At 38.1% G+C, this 14,612-nt stretch overlaps 1 protein-coding gene across 2 annotated transcripts; it reads right to left on the bottom strand.

Annotated features, from left to right (window-relative positions):
• Positions 1 to 633: 633 nt before the first annotated feature.
• On the bottom strand, positions 634 to 14,584 carry LOC131777928 (transmembrane protein 209-like). 2 transcript variants are annotated; one of them, XM_059094306.2, is made up of 19 exons: positions 14,537 to 14,584; positions 13,446 to 13,593; positions 12,770 to 12,828; positions 11,930 to 12,061; positions 10,100 to 10,251; positions 9,653 to 9,732; positions 9,454 to 9,485; positions 8,827 to 8,913; positions 8,576 to 8,678; positions 8,236 to 8,302; positions 7,833 to 7,895; positions 6,678 to 6,774; positions 6,206 to 6,331; positions 5,819 to 5,916; positions 4,860 to 4,974; positions 4,711 to 4,769; positions 4,189 to 4,224; positions 3,312 to 3,385; positions 634 to 2,807 (listed from the first exon to the last, which is right to left on the bottom strand). In XM_059094306.2, the coding sequence occupies exons 2-19, from the start codon at positions 13,583 to 13,585 to the stop codon at positions 2,750 to 2,752; spliced, it is 1,578 nt and encodes a 525-aa protein (XP_058950289.2). In that variant the 5' UTR covers positions 13,586 to 13,593; positions 14,537 to 14,584; the 3' UTR covers positions 634 to 2,749. The 2 variants fall into 2 exon arrangements, with proteins under 2 accessions (XP_058950289.2, XP_058950286.2); XM_059094303.2 differs by lacking the exon at positions 14,537 to 14,584 and having other exon boundaries at positions 13,446 to 13,690.
• Positions 14,585 to 14,612: the final 28 nt, after the last annotated feature.

Genomic DNA, 14,612 nt, shown 5'->3' with positions numbered 1-14,612 from the left:
GTAAACCGTTCTTTTTATAATCACAAAAATCACAAAATAACAAAAATTCTCGCTTACTCTCTGGATAAATAGCTTCATCACCGATACGAAAACTTGGAAGTTGCAGTGAAAACATTCTTATTAAGAAAACTTGGTCTATGACCGATGAGATCAATCTAGATTAGTTTAGAATCTGAAAACGCATCACATCCAAAACTAAGACAATTTGCATATCCATGCGTCACCATACAGCTGAAAACAACTTCTTTGAAAAAGTGTTAAGTGCAAAATATAACAATGGGGTGGAAAAGAAAGACCCATCCAATAGGAAAACACCTCTTTCAAACTACATCCATAATTGCTCCTTACAAATTCGTATCAAGGACTTTTTTCCCCTACCTTGGAGTAAATAAAGAATTCCCATAGCTACGCGTTTTTACGGTGCCCTTACATGTTCCGTCGAAGCTTGACTTAAAATCCCGTTAACTAGAAATATTTGTGCCATGCGAAGTCCTGTAAGAGAGATTGTTTTTTATTTTACTCTTCTGATTCATAAATATATTAGAAAAAATACATCGACAAAAGAGTTAACTTTTCAAAAGCTTTAATTCACACTTACGTACAACATAATTGAACAATATTGACTCACGAAAAACGAACCGATGCTTTAGCTGAAAATTCTAAATTTTATGTCCTTTATTTGGCTTAAATATTCAAGGGAGATGTTAGAAGGTTTTCTGAACTTTTTATCTGAAAGGCAAGCTATAGGCGCTTTGAACATTTTTCATGATCAAAGAGTACAAAAAGAAACTAATTTTCTTGAGTGTTGAATCGCAAACAGTCCATTCAATGACTTAACATCTGTGAAGAAACTGCTTTGTAATTGTCATAGACTCGCACGAAACATGCAGTGGTAACGAAAAGAATCTCGTTCCGTTAACGTTTTAGTCAAGAATGAAAAGTGGTGACTCTTCGTCTGGATATTGAGAGTTTGACGCACACAGGAAGAAAAAAGACTCATACGCTCAATGGAAAATGTCTGTAACCATGACAGCATTTTATCTCTGAATCGGTTTCAGATCGAGCACGGACACAAAAAGCTCTCCTTTTGGACATTTCAATTAAAAAAATTAGCATAATGATGCAAGTTTGCGAGAAATGTTTGGTCAATCCTTGTTATCTTTTGCAGGCAACAGTCTTCTTAGTTATAATTTGTTATTTATTCAAAAAATGAAACTTGCTATAATTAAACATAAGAAAGTATTTGTTATCCTCAGTTTAAAGGCTTCATCTTAAGTCAAAAAAAATTAAAAAAAAAATGTTTAAAATATCATCTCCAGATTTTACATCAACCTGAAATCTTGGAACATGGCGTGTTAGTAAGGAGAAGGAATTTAAGGAAAATGTTCTGTTACCTAAATTTATCAATTTAAGCACTTGTCAAGCGCAAGAAATGATTTCCATTGGAAATCTAATGCGGTATAATTTTTTTTCACGATCCGAAGGCTTGCCCTTGATTTATGCCCTATGTTTCGGGCATAAAAATATTGATGTCAGGCCACTATAATGCGGGAAAACTAGAAACGAAACACCATCTTATTACCACCACTTCGTCCTGAAATATTTCAAGAGCACATTCTATGGGGGGGGGGGGCAGGATCCAGAAGGAAATTTGCCACTCTATGAACCCTTAAGGCGCTTTATAATCTCTTTCCTCTGGAAAACGCAGTTTTGCGCGATCGCTAAAGCTGTGTTAGTTTTCTCAATAAGCTAAACTGGAGAAAAATGATACGCCCGGAAGTCTGTCTTCCACGCAAACACAGAGTGTACGCGCGCGTCTTCACCATCACGAGCGGCGAACACGAGCTAAGTCAGAGCATGTGCTTCACATTGTGACAAAGCACTATTGGCTTATAAAGGTGTCCAAGTTAGTAGTCTGCTAATGAGTGGTTCGTAAAACAATAATGGAAAGGCTTTGAGTAATAGTAGAACAGGGGGGAAGGGGGGGAGGGGTAGGTAGGGCGAGTGGATGAGGAAAAGGCATCTACAGCCTTTATTTCAAGTCAGGCTCCTAAAGTGGTGCTCATTACAGGGCTTGTTTTTTTTTTCCGTACCCACTTCCCCACCTCCGCCAATTTCCTTCCACCGTTCTGGAGACAACGGTCAGAAGGCGTTTTAAGACTCGTCTCCATTTCCTGCCTTTTTTTAATCAAACATCGAAAAAAGTGATACTAAGATAAACAAAAAAAACAAGGAAAAAGCGCATTCTATCTAGTGCCAGAGGCTTTTAACCTCATGCTGGTAATAGATTAAGTTTTTTTAACTGTAAGAAAATACGTTCTCAGAAAAAATATTGATTATTCCACACAGGTCTAAATTTCTCGAACAACTCTTCTAATAGCTGAGCTGTACCGTCGATATAAAAATAAAAACAAAATGCGTTTCATCTGCCCTTTTTCAGCAATTCATTCTTCTTTCCCTTAATTGATTTGCAACAAAAGAATATCCACGTATCTCCAAAATAAACGCCAACGTTCACACAGCAAGTGCTATAAGTAGCATGGATCCAAAATGGATGTTACTGGCTCCTCTAGACAACTCCATACGCCACTCCTAGCGTAATTATCACGTGTCAAGCCTGATAAAGGCTTGCCGCTGGACAATAAGATCGCTCCCCTCTTTTCTCCTTTCAACGGTGACCAAGCGATTAGCGTGAATAATCATTTTAGCTCCTTTACCTCGTACATTTGGAGAGGACTGCTGTTTACACTCACTTCATGTTCAGAATGCAGAGAATGTTCACACCGGACATTCCCAAGTTTACTCGCCTGAAAAAACACAAGAGTCCATAAATTTGCGTTGCAATGGACTCAGAAGCGCTGAAGTAAAACCAAAACCAGAGCCAATCAAAAGAAAAGAAAATACCTTTGATAGCCAATGCGAACTTTAAGTAAAAACAACCAAACTGCCAAAAGCGCGGGAAAACGCGGGCAACTTCGTCGCGATTGATGTTAGCTTTAAATCTAATTGGTTGAGAAAGTGGCACGTGTTTTCTGGACCAATCACGAAACGAAATAAAGAAAACCCAAAACAATTCCAGATTAATTTCGACACTCAATTGAAAATGGCTTCACATGCAAGTAAAGTTGAGTCTAAAACCTCATGCAACAACTCATGCATGAACACATTCAATTCTGTTAGGTTCCCCAACAGTTTACTAGTATGTATTTATTTACCTGGCAAATGGAGGAACTATGAAACCATAGCGAATTCAGCAAAGGCTTAAAAAAAGAGAAAACATCAGGATTTAAACAGAAAATGGTCCAACTAACCCCAGCATTCCATACTGCTTGGTTTTCACGTGATGAAGGAAGAAGACGATGGTGTGAAACAAGTTGTTCTGTCCCTGAAAGAAAAGCAATAAAGTTAATTAATATCGTAGTGTCCTTATGTTTCAGCGCATTCGAATTTGGGATTGTTTGTCGCAAATCATGCATAATCGCAACGAACAACCAGAACGAAAGAAAATGTCACAAACAGACAATGAGTACTCAGACTTAACACAGAAAACTGCCTGAACGGACGTGACCAGGTCGCAATTGGTGTAGTCTTGAATCTGATTGGTTGAGGTGGCACAAGTTTTAAGGACCAATCACAAGGCAAAGGAAAGCATTATTCCGAATTATGCTTGATATTCGAATGATATTTTAGTATTTGGGTGTGGCTTTAGAACCCGTATGATGTAAGGCTAAATCTGAAGTAGAAATGAATCCACTGAAATCTCACAAAACAAACACTGGCCATCCAACTCCCAAGGTAACGAGTTAACTATCCTTACAGTGCGATAAGTTTGAGAATTTTAATGTAAACTCGCACAATATCCCCTGTTTGGTGTTCTTCTCTCTCCCAATCAACTGTCTGCTTGAATCATTGTAAGGGAAAATTTCTCCATAGTCCCTTATAGGAAGAGAGAGTTAACCCTTTACCTCCAATGGGTGACTAAGAGAGGATTTCTCCTTACAATATCAATACAATACCAAGCATAGAAGTGATGAGAATAAAGAAAAATACAATTAGGGGATTATTACTTGATCCAATACCAAATTCTCCAAATTGACACCATAAGAACTGTATGGCAGACAGTAAGGAGAATTACTAACGAGATCTTGGGAGTTAGAGGGTTAAGCACCATTTGTGTGGACAACATACCTTGGGCATATCGTAGACTTCATCTTCAATGATAACCTAAGAAAAAGAGAAAAGAAAGTTTTAAAATATTAATTACTTTGTTAAAGTTTAGCTAATGAGTAATGAGAGCTAATGCCAATGAGAGCTAATCAGTAATAATCTCGTTTTCACTGCTTTTAACAAAGTTTGATTGAGACCTAAACTGTGATCGGCCGCATGATAATTTGATGGATCACTAAGTTATGGTAATCAGTTGTGAATGTTCTCATCAGCTCACTGAAGCAGTGCAATCTATGTTCACATAATCGATGTACAGGAGGTTAAAAAAAAAGGGGGGGGAGATCAACACCAACATCCGTATGAAAATTTACGGAGGGAGCCAAGAGAATTTGTTCTAGAATGAAAATACGTTTCCATACCACATGACAGGTCACATGAAGTTGCGCTTCACGACCACCGTCACCTAAAGTAGTGCATCAGCCGTTTTTCTGGTCCTCAGTCTTATTTTACCTGTTCAAGTTATTTGATTCGTTTGTTAGCTACCTTGAAATGTGGCGGATGAAGACGAGACTGATAGATACACAAGTCACTCTTTCGCGCATCTGTAACACAAACAACAACGCATAAGCAGACCAAACTTCAACTTCAATTTCGCAAACTCAACTAGATAACCACAGAAGCCACCAGCTTACTTGGTTTGTCTGGGGTCTTGAGGAAGTGAAGCCCGGTAAAGGTCCTTCCATCCGGGAACGTGGGGTCTGCAGGCAGACGGGAATCCATATATGTACAAAACATGTGAAGAAGTAACTAGGAGAGAGAGTTGGGTATTAACCCGTTACACGCTAAGATCAGTATGCATATTCCCCCTACTGTTTTCTATACATTTCCGCAAGTGCTTACGAGGAGATTTTGCCTAATAATCAAGAGCTCCTGTACTTGTTGATCAGTTTCATTATTCTCATGACCTAAATGTTTGATTCAAGGGTGATATTGTAAGGAGAAATTAGATGCTAGTCACTCTTAGGGATTAAAATGTTCAAATTGAAGACGCGATATTTGCGTTACGGTAACAGTTGGTTTCGAAACACTCTTGATGCTGGTCCCACAGCCCACAGACCCAGATGGTTCAGTTCTCAAAAAGCGGATAAAACCAAGACATTACAGTATAACCTGAACATCAGATGGTAGATAAATTTTGGCCGGCTACGTGCCAATTTACCCCGAAAAATATTAGAGGAAATGAAATATTATTTAACTATTGTCCTAAAATTTATGACAGAAAAAAAAATTCAGTGATACGTTCAGAGACACTTGTCGAAGGATGCAAAGGTTGGGAAAGGAAAGCTTATGAATTTCCTGGGCACAAAGTTTACTCAATAGCTGTTGATTCGCTATTTTTCTTGAGCTTTACTAAACGCGTTTTCAGACACCCCGACTTACCAGCCTCTTCCCCTGTGAGACACTTTGCTTCCGGAAACCTGAAAACACGATGTCGTGTAGCTATTTTTGCCGCCTCTTAGCCGTTTCAACTTCGCAAAGGCACACACATTTTACCGCTATGTAAGAGGTGGCCAGCAAAAATTGGTCCACATATACATGTGTGACCTTTCTCCGCTGTTTCCACAGATGGGAATTTTTCTACTTTACAAACCTGCGAATCGGCTAATAAGTCTTGTTCCCACGATTTGCCTCTGTACTGCCCGCCGCAATTCCATCGGTATAGACCCATACAACCACCTTGTGCTAATTCTGAAAAAATACAGCAACAAGCATGATAACTACAGACCCTTTCACTAAAATAGCTGACAAAAAAGACCTTTCAACATTAAACTGCACAGGATATTTATGCTGGCATCCAAATATGGACATCATAAAGCGCAATGCACTCACGTTTTCCCGCGGCCTTTTTTCCTTGAATTTTCATTGGCTCGTTGAGTTATTCTCCATTGTTCTGATTGGTCACTGTCGATATTTGCGAATGGTTTTGCGGCAATCAATCAAAAATAGCTAGATGGTATAAGGAGCCGCTAAAACAAACCTGACAGGCGTTTCACGAGGTATTCCTGATTATTCGAAGCTTCTAAATATGGAATGATGGCCCGTAACGTCGGAGCCTGGTCGGCTTTAGTAACAGCTACTTGTCTGGCTGCGCTGAGACTGATTGCTGAGGAAAATTCAAGAAAGTAAAAATTCAAGTGTTACTGTTTGTTACTGCAAAATTTCTAGAGCTTAGAAGATCGGATCGAGGTCAGTACCTGAGTAACTACTCGCCTACCCCTCCCCTAACCCAATATTAGCCCTAAATTGTGATCAGTTGACTGTTGTCGAGCTGGGGGAGGGGTAGGTACGAATAACGCTCCCTAATTTATCATGTCCGGTTTATAAATTTACATTTGGTCCTGAAGATCGATGTATTTGTTTAGTTTTTTACATGAAGCTGCAGAGTGCCCCCTTAAACACGGAAGGACCTCAGAGAGAGGAATGCTGAAGCACAATGGTGGATTACTCACTTCCAACTTGAAGTTCTGAGCAGCCAATTCTACAGAGAGTCTCATTAACGGCTTCAATTTGCTCCACAAGCCGACACAGTATCGTTTGACAAAGCCACTGTGAAGAACAAAGTAAATTTTTTTTGGGAACAGCAGATAAAGAAAGGAACATGGAAAACAACTAGTGATAAATAGAAAGCAACGGTTTGGGCTTGGCGAAAAAACAGTTAATTGTCTGAACGCGCCACTTTGTTTCAAGTGATGCATGAACCATAATCTTCCCCCCAGTGTTTTATTTTCTGTCGACCTCTTTTTCAGGCATAAAAGAACTACGAATATTATGGGCATAGTTGCTGGAAACCCTTGAGTCCATTATATAAAAACTGTACCGTTTTATTGTGTTTTAATACACCTTTTTAGAGAACAATCGTGCGACCGTATCGAGCCGCCCTGTTTGTTTTGCTTGTTAACATTTTTCAAGCTCGCGCGATGTTCGCGTCCAGATCTCACATGGTTAAAAACTCAGAAATTTATGATAACATAACAGAAGAAACAGAAATGAGAAGGCAAAGACAACTATAACCGTTGTATGACCTGATGGACGGAAAACGGCGGAAATTCAACCGTAAATGATGTTGACTATATATCAACTTAAAAGTAAACGAAAAAATTCAGCGGTGAAACTTAGAAAAAGATCCAAACTAGAGAAAAAGTATGTAAAGACAATCCAGGAGAATGTAAATAACACTGGGCAAAAAAATGAACGCGGAAACAATTCACAAAATGTCCATGCAAAACAAAATGTAAAATATAACGAGTAAAACTGAGTAGATGCATTTCTTTGAGAATACGGACTCCTGGCATCAGGCTTTATTGTTAAACCTCAAACTCCCAGAAGTCATTAACATGTAATTTCTCCCAAAAATGTTCATTCATAATCCAACAAACAGGTAATAAGAATACACAAAATAATAAGGCAGAAGATGTTATCTTGATCTAAGACTAAATTCTCATTAATAATTAATTAATAATTAATTCTCATTAATAATTAATTAATAATTAATTTTCATTAATAATTAATTAATAATTAATTCTCATTAATTAACAAGGTAATTTGCAGTAGCAAGAGGGGAGAATTAACAATCAGATCTAAGGAGTTGGAGGGATAATGTCTACCTTTCTGCAGTTCTCAATCCAGTGATCCAGATCTGTTCTTGTCACAGCATATTGGGTCCAAATCTGAGATCAGGAAAATGTGAGTTTAAAATGAAAAGAAGAGGCATACTTTTGTTACATTAAACAACATGAAACTGAGGCGTTTGTTTGTTGCTTGCATTCAGCAGTGTCATAGATACAATTTTCTAATGGGGGGAAGGGGTGGGTAGGGAAATAAACCTATTCTCTTGAAAGAATTAAAAGTGGTAAGAATTGTTCTAATAAATAGGTACATTCATAATACAATTTAAGCTGTTCATTAAATCGTCCAAATTTGAAGTACCAAGAAAACAAAGGAAGCTTTGATTTCTTAGGAGACAATTCAATAAATTCAATAGTTCAATTGAGACCATGAGCAATGTACCTCATCAGCTTTGGTGCTATTATAGCCTGCATCATCGTCATCCCTTGAAGAGCTGAGATCGGGTGACCTGTGATGATAAAAATACATTAGATATGATGAAAAATTGTCCACATTGTCCTCATTATAACAAAACAGTGGTGAGACTACAGGTGATACAAATATGAAGCATGTTCAACAGGGTACAGTAAACTTTGTACTTGAGTTTCAGTGAGCTACAGTGCGACATGCAGGGACACAAAGCACAAAGATTGGATCTACAAATCTTGGGTTTGCCATGCTAGACTGCACAGTGAAGATACCAAGATGGCATCCCTTGGAAAAATACAGAGTCTAAACACACCTTCTTGCAATCCTGTATACACTAAGTGGGGGAGTAAAGTCGTGTCGGTAGCCAGACCAGAAAGATTGTCCACGCCCTGGTGTAAGGGCATCTGATGAGGCAACTAGTTCACAAGAAAAAATTCAAAAGAAAAATGTCAACTCTTTTTATCTTAAAGAGATTAGCATACAAATTCTCTTCATTGTGTTAAAACAAAGTCAAGCACTCAGGTATTGAGAATGATGAAAATTATCACGTAAGAATGCATTTACCTCTATGTAATCTTCCCTCTTCTTGTTGTTGTTCTCTGAGATACTGCTCAAGTGAGTTTAAATCTGTCATGTGATCACTGGAGGGAACTAATAAAAACCATATTTAATTAAAATTAACTGAAACTAAATTAGAGCAATTTTCAGTTTTGTCAAAAAAAACTCTGGTATTGCGTTGGTTTCAATTTCCTTTGCCCTGTGATTGGTTTAGAAAACTCCCACCACTCTCTAAACCAATCCGATGCAAAACTAAAACCAATTACAACTTGGTTGCCCACGTTTTAGGCAATTTGGTGGTTTTTACTTTGAGTTCCCATTGGCTCTAAGAGGTACCTTCCCTCCCTCTGATTGGCTGTTGTGATTACTTTCAATTGGTTCGGTCTTATGACAGTCAAGCAGAAAGCGCTTTACATATACACACAATCAGGCAGCAAATTTTTCACAACCAGCTTGATACTTGTGAATAAAGGGGTAAGCTTCCAAAAAAATTGTGGTGCTGCATTGGTGGGAGAGTATAAAAGGGTAATTTGGTATTATCAACTAAGTTGATAATGTGAATTGGCCACCATAAAGTATTTAAAAGCTGACATTTCGAGCATTAGCCCTTTGTCAGAGTGAATTGATACTCACATGGTGACCGGCCTGGGGATGAGTGCCTTGACCTTCAATAAGAACAAAAACAAATTTATTTCATTTTAATTCATAAGATCATTATTTTCACTTTGTTGTCACCACTGATGCCCCTTAAGTCTTAAGTTACTGAATCCCTGATGCAAGTCCCTGACAGTCTGCAATATTCAATAGTCTACACATTAACAGAGTCACAAACCTTGTATCAGGACTGCTCACTGTCTCGTTGTAAAATGATGGTGTACCCATTATGGGAGATCTTGGTGAGCTACTGTTAGACTGAAAGACAATCATTGCATCTTGTTCAACAGTATATTCAACAAAACAACACCTGCATTTAGTTTTATCATATGACCCCATATGGCTCTGCCTACCTTCTTGTTGAAAAGCATTATACAAAACTCCTCTTGCATAAGCATCCTCTACTAATTGCTATATCTAAAAGACCTCCCCCCCCCCTCCTTTGGTCAATGAAAGGGTGGGTGATGTTTTCCATTGGACAATTCTATATGCAGAGGGTAGCCCAGTATCTTACCTCAACACTTATATACTAGATAGCGACTGGGCCCTGTAGTAAGTGACAGGAAAAAAATCTTGACTTTCCTAAACCATATATGTCACAGAAATATTTTTTCAGCATCCTTACTCTTGGTGGGGTTCCATGAGGCCGAGGTGGCGTCCTGGTGATGGTTGTAGTCATAATCATGGCGGGGGAGGAAGTGCTGGGGATAATGGAAGGAGAGACAGCAGATCCATGACTAGTGGGAGATTCAGGTGGGGCCAGCTTGAATCCTGAGTCTGTTGAGTTAAAACTTGATTGAATTATTGAATGGACCCAACTCCAAAGTGGCAGTTAAAAATCAAAATCCCATGAGGATAAAAGTTTCCACATCAAGAAATTTATAGAATCATCCAGTCATGCATCCTTTGGTTCAAAATCTTATATAGTTTTATTGGAACAAATGCTGTTTCTGAGGAAAAACCTTCAATAAGAATTTGGGTAATTTTTTTACCATCTGCTTGATTTGGGTATAAAAAATAAGTACTGCTAACACTAAAATAGGCCTTGAGAGGGCATGGGGGGCCCCTATCAATTTCCCCAAGGCTTATTACAGGTTATTACAAGGGGCTCATTAGAGAAGAAAGGTTGTAGCAGATAGAGGGCTTATTAAAGAGGGGCTGAACAGGGGGACTTCACTAAAAGAGGGGGCTCATCAGAGAGAAGGAGCTTGTTAGCAATGAGGGACTTTTTATGCGAGTGGCTTATTGGGGAGGGGGCTTATTTTTTTATCTTTTTTTAGGAGGAGGGGGGGGCTTGTAAGCTATGGCCTAGTTGTTCAAAGGCCAATCAGCACTAACCCAAGGTTAAATTTTAATCCTGGATTCTTCATGTATTTGTTCAAAAGCCTTTTTAGGATAATTCTTGTTAGAGCATCCAATAACCAATTTGTAGACAAAAAGAATTATATTTATTTTTCTTTTAAAGTCTCAGGTCTAATTTCAGATTTCACACTTACTCTGGGTTTCTTAACCCAGCTTTGAACAACATGGCTCTGGGGGTCTCAATGGTTGGAAGGAGGGGCCTATAAGAGAGTGGTTCCTTAACCCTTTACAGCTGAACATCAGTATGCATAATCTCCCTACAGTTCTCTTTACATAGCCTAAGGTACTGATAAGAAGAGTTTGTGTAACAATCAAGAACTCCTTTAACTGGTGATCAATTCCTTTATTCTCATGACCTTAATGTTTGACTAAGGGGTGATACTGTATGGAGAAATTAAGTGTAAGTCACAGTTTGGGGTTAAAGGGAACCCTGGCTAATACATGAGAGAAGGGCTTCAAAGAGTTTTATTATATACTTCCAAACATATATTTGTACAATATGGAACAATTTCAGATCATCACCTATCTGATAATATGAGTTGTGTTGAGATTTTCAAACTGAAAAAATTTTTTCATGATCATGCATTTTCTCTTTGCCTGGCTTATGTTTTTTTTTTTTTTTATCATTTATTTCTTTTTCTTTTCCAATCACATAGCAATGTAATACAAATCAAGTCCAAACCTGGATTACTTGCAACTCTCACATACAACTGATAACATAGTCAATTAACCCTTTCACTCCCATGAGTGACCAAGACAGAATTTCTCCTTACAATGTCCATACAATATCAACCGGATGAGTGTTGAGAATAAAGAAAAATATCAATTTTTGGATAACTAGTTGATCCAACACTAAATTCTCTGAACTAACATGATAAGAATTGCATGGCTGACAGAAAGGAGAATTAAAAATTTTATCTGGGAGTAAAAGGGTTAAGAGAGAAAATTAATAACAAGTCAAAATAGTATATCTCAAGGATAGGAAGATAGAATTGTGAATACTGGAAGGAGAGATTTTCTTACAACTTCCATCAAAGTCATCAGTGCAAATAACATAGTTGTCAAAGTCTCACAAATCTCTTTCACTCTGTACCTGTTGGTTGAATGCCAAGAAGCTTTCTTTGATCCAATGAAAGCACCACACTATTCTGTCCCAGAACAGGTCTCATATAATGATAGAGATCCACGATGAAACAGAAGGTGAACCAGATCGCCAAGCCACAAACTAAATATATAGGAATATTGGATCAATATCAGTATCTGGGCAACTGCCCACCTACCCCTCCCCTAACCAACATTAACCTAAACTTGTTGTCAATAGACTGTTGTTGAGTTAGGGGAGGGGTAGGTGGGCAGTTGCCGAGATACTGATATTGATCCAGAACATTTACGTTAACCCTTTCCATCCTTACATCAGTGTGATTTTATATTCTCCACAATGTTCTCTATTCATTTCTTGAGGAGCTAACAAGGAGAATTTGTTTAACAATCAAGAACTTCTTTAGTCGTTTATTCTCAATTGACCTTCATGTTTGATTCAGGGGTGATATCGTAGGGATAAATTTGATGCTAGTCCCTCCATGGACTAGCATTTAACACTTTCGGACACTGACACCTTAAGTTGCACAAGAATTAGGCCTTAGATGTCTCCAAAAACTACAACTAGTCATACTGCTAACAAGACAACAGTGTGGACATTGGTTAAATTAATCAAGCTGGTTTCCTTAATGTCATCATCAGTGATACCCAAGTTTAAATGCCACAGCCCCTCTGGATAACAGCCATGTGGTTGAATGGGCCACCCTACCTAAATTAAGTTTAGTTTACCTTTTAACAAACCAATTATCTGAAGTCTTCTCTAACCTTTTCTGAAACATGTACAGTCTGGTATTTAAACAAAATTTATGAAAATTCAGTCAAAGCCTTCACTTACCAACAAACCACACCAGAGGATGTTCAAATTCAAAATATTCTGCCACAGATCCAAAAACCCTGAAATTTTTGAAAATTTGAGATAATTTGTTAAAAGTATCTCCCAATATTGTATGCCTGAAATATACACTTATTTCCACAAAAACTCTGAATTCAAACACTCTATTTGTTTTTATTGTTGTTTTTTTTAAACAAAATTTGGAAGGGAAAAACAATAACAAAGTAATGAGAATAAAGAAAAATATCAATTAGGGGATTATTGGCTAATCCAATATTAAATTCTCCAAAGTAACATCACATAAATTGTACGGCAGACAGTGAGGAGAATTTCTAATGAAATCTTGGGAGTTAGAGGGTTAAAAACCACCAAATGCAAAATGTATCTTAATCAGCACTGTTGTATCCAATTTTGAAGTATTTTTCTATTCCAGTTCCAAGCCCCCTCGGATATAAGTCGCTCCGTTTATACACCCTTCTAAAATCCCTTACGAGGTTCAAAGAAGGCCTAAGGCTTGCATACTGTAAGCGGCAGTTGGATATATAATTATGGTATTGTATGACAGCTCCATAAAAACGTTTCGCTCTTAAAGCAAACTACAAACCACATTAAAATAAATGGAAAGATTAAAGATAAGGGTAATATTTCCTTGTTTCATTAGACATATCTGTTAACTTACAACTCAGTGAAGAAAATTGCGGCCAAAATTACGTTGACAAACACCCACGTGAAGGCTGCATGAGAACGCTTTGTCATCTGCTTCCGCTGATACGAACGTTCAATAATCGGGCTTTCGCTCTTTAATATCCGTCTTTGCATTTTCTCACCTAATGCGTTGAAAAATATGACTCGATTCAAATAGGAAAAGTCGTTGTCACAAGCAGGGATTATGCCGCCATTATAAATTTTCATTAGGAGCGACACATTGATGGTTCGTACTTGACAAAAAGTACTCAGGTTCTGTATCCAGACTCCCTCAGATTAAGTATCTGGGAGAAAATTGGGAACTGGGGCTAACTTTTCTTGGGTTACTCGCGAATCTCCCGGATATACGGAAAAAAACAGATCGCATCACGTATCTTTCGGTCCCGGATAGTTCACTCGATCTCCTTGATAAAAATGATTAATTTCTCTCCCTCAAAAATACGGGTAAGAATCAACTGGAGATGAGTCGTTGGCCTTCGTTGGCCAAGTTAGACATCGTGAAGCGCCCGACAATTTCATTCCTATTAAACAATGAAGATCCTGAATTGAGAGTACTGTCTTTATTTGACTAGCTTAGCAGGAAAGGAAAAGCAAGCTTTCTCTAAGGGGGAGGGGTTTCAAATTACTCGCAAGTTTAAAATGGAGATGTTACTTGAGAAAAATCTCGATCACTAAGAACCCATTACTCTTGCGATCACCTATTGTCCATTGTGATTTCACTGATGTGTGACTAGATGATAGAGATTCATCACCTCGACCTTATCTCGCCCTCATACACGCTGAGAAAGAACTGTTCAACTCGATGAAAGTTAGCCTCCCGTCGATGAATTGAACACACAAGGAAAGGCGGGGATTCTTGGGTAATTTCAAGAATTAACTTGGAAAGAAACAAGCAAGAAACAAAACAAGGGAGAAAGGAATCTCAAATAAATGCACTTGTGGTTCTATGCTTAAAAAAAAGAAAGCCACAAAAGAAATAATTTGATTTTTTAAGTCTTTTTTAAAACATTTTGACAAATGTCATCAAATGGCAATGTCCTAAATGAGGGCTGAGACTCATTTTACCTTCAACATCATGTAAAACTGTCAAACTGACCAATGTCAGAAGCAGCCTCAACGGAAAACCCAGAGGTAACTGGAA

Source organism: Pocillopora verrucosa, chromosome 11, assembly GCF_036669915.1.
Source record: "Pocillopora verrucosa isolate sample1 chromosome 11, ASM3666991v2, whole genome shotgun sequence".
Classification (NCBI taxonomy): Eukaryota; Metazoa; Cnidaria; class Anthozoa; order Scleractinia; family Pocilloporidae; genus Pocillopora; species Pocillopora verrucosa.
This window is presented reverse-complemented; position numbering and strand designations above follow the sequence as displayed.

Bases quoted from the DNA above. Each gene is read 5' to 3' on its own strand.
- LOC131777928 (XM_059094303.2), bottom strand. From the start codon at position 13,678: ATGAAAATTTATAATGGCGGCATAATCCCTGCTTGTGACAACGACTTT. The intron at 12,062-12,769 runs GTAAGTGAAGGC...CTATATATTTAG, and splicing joins TCCTCTGGTGTGGTTTGTTG to TTTGTGGCTTGGCGATCTGG. The intron at 5,917-6,205 runs GTTTGTTTTAGC...GTATTTTTTCAG, and splicing joins CCTCGTGAAACGCCTGTCAG to AATTAGCACAAGGTGGTTGT.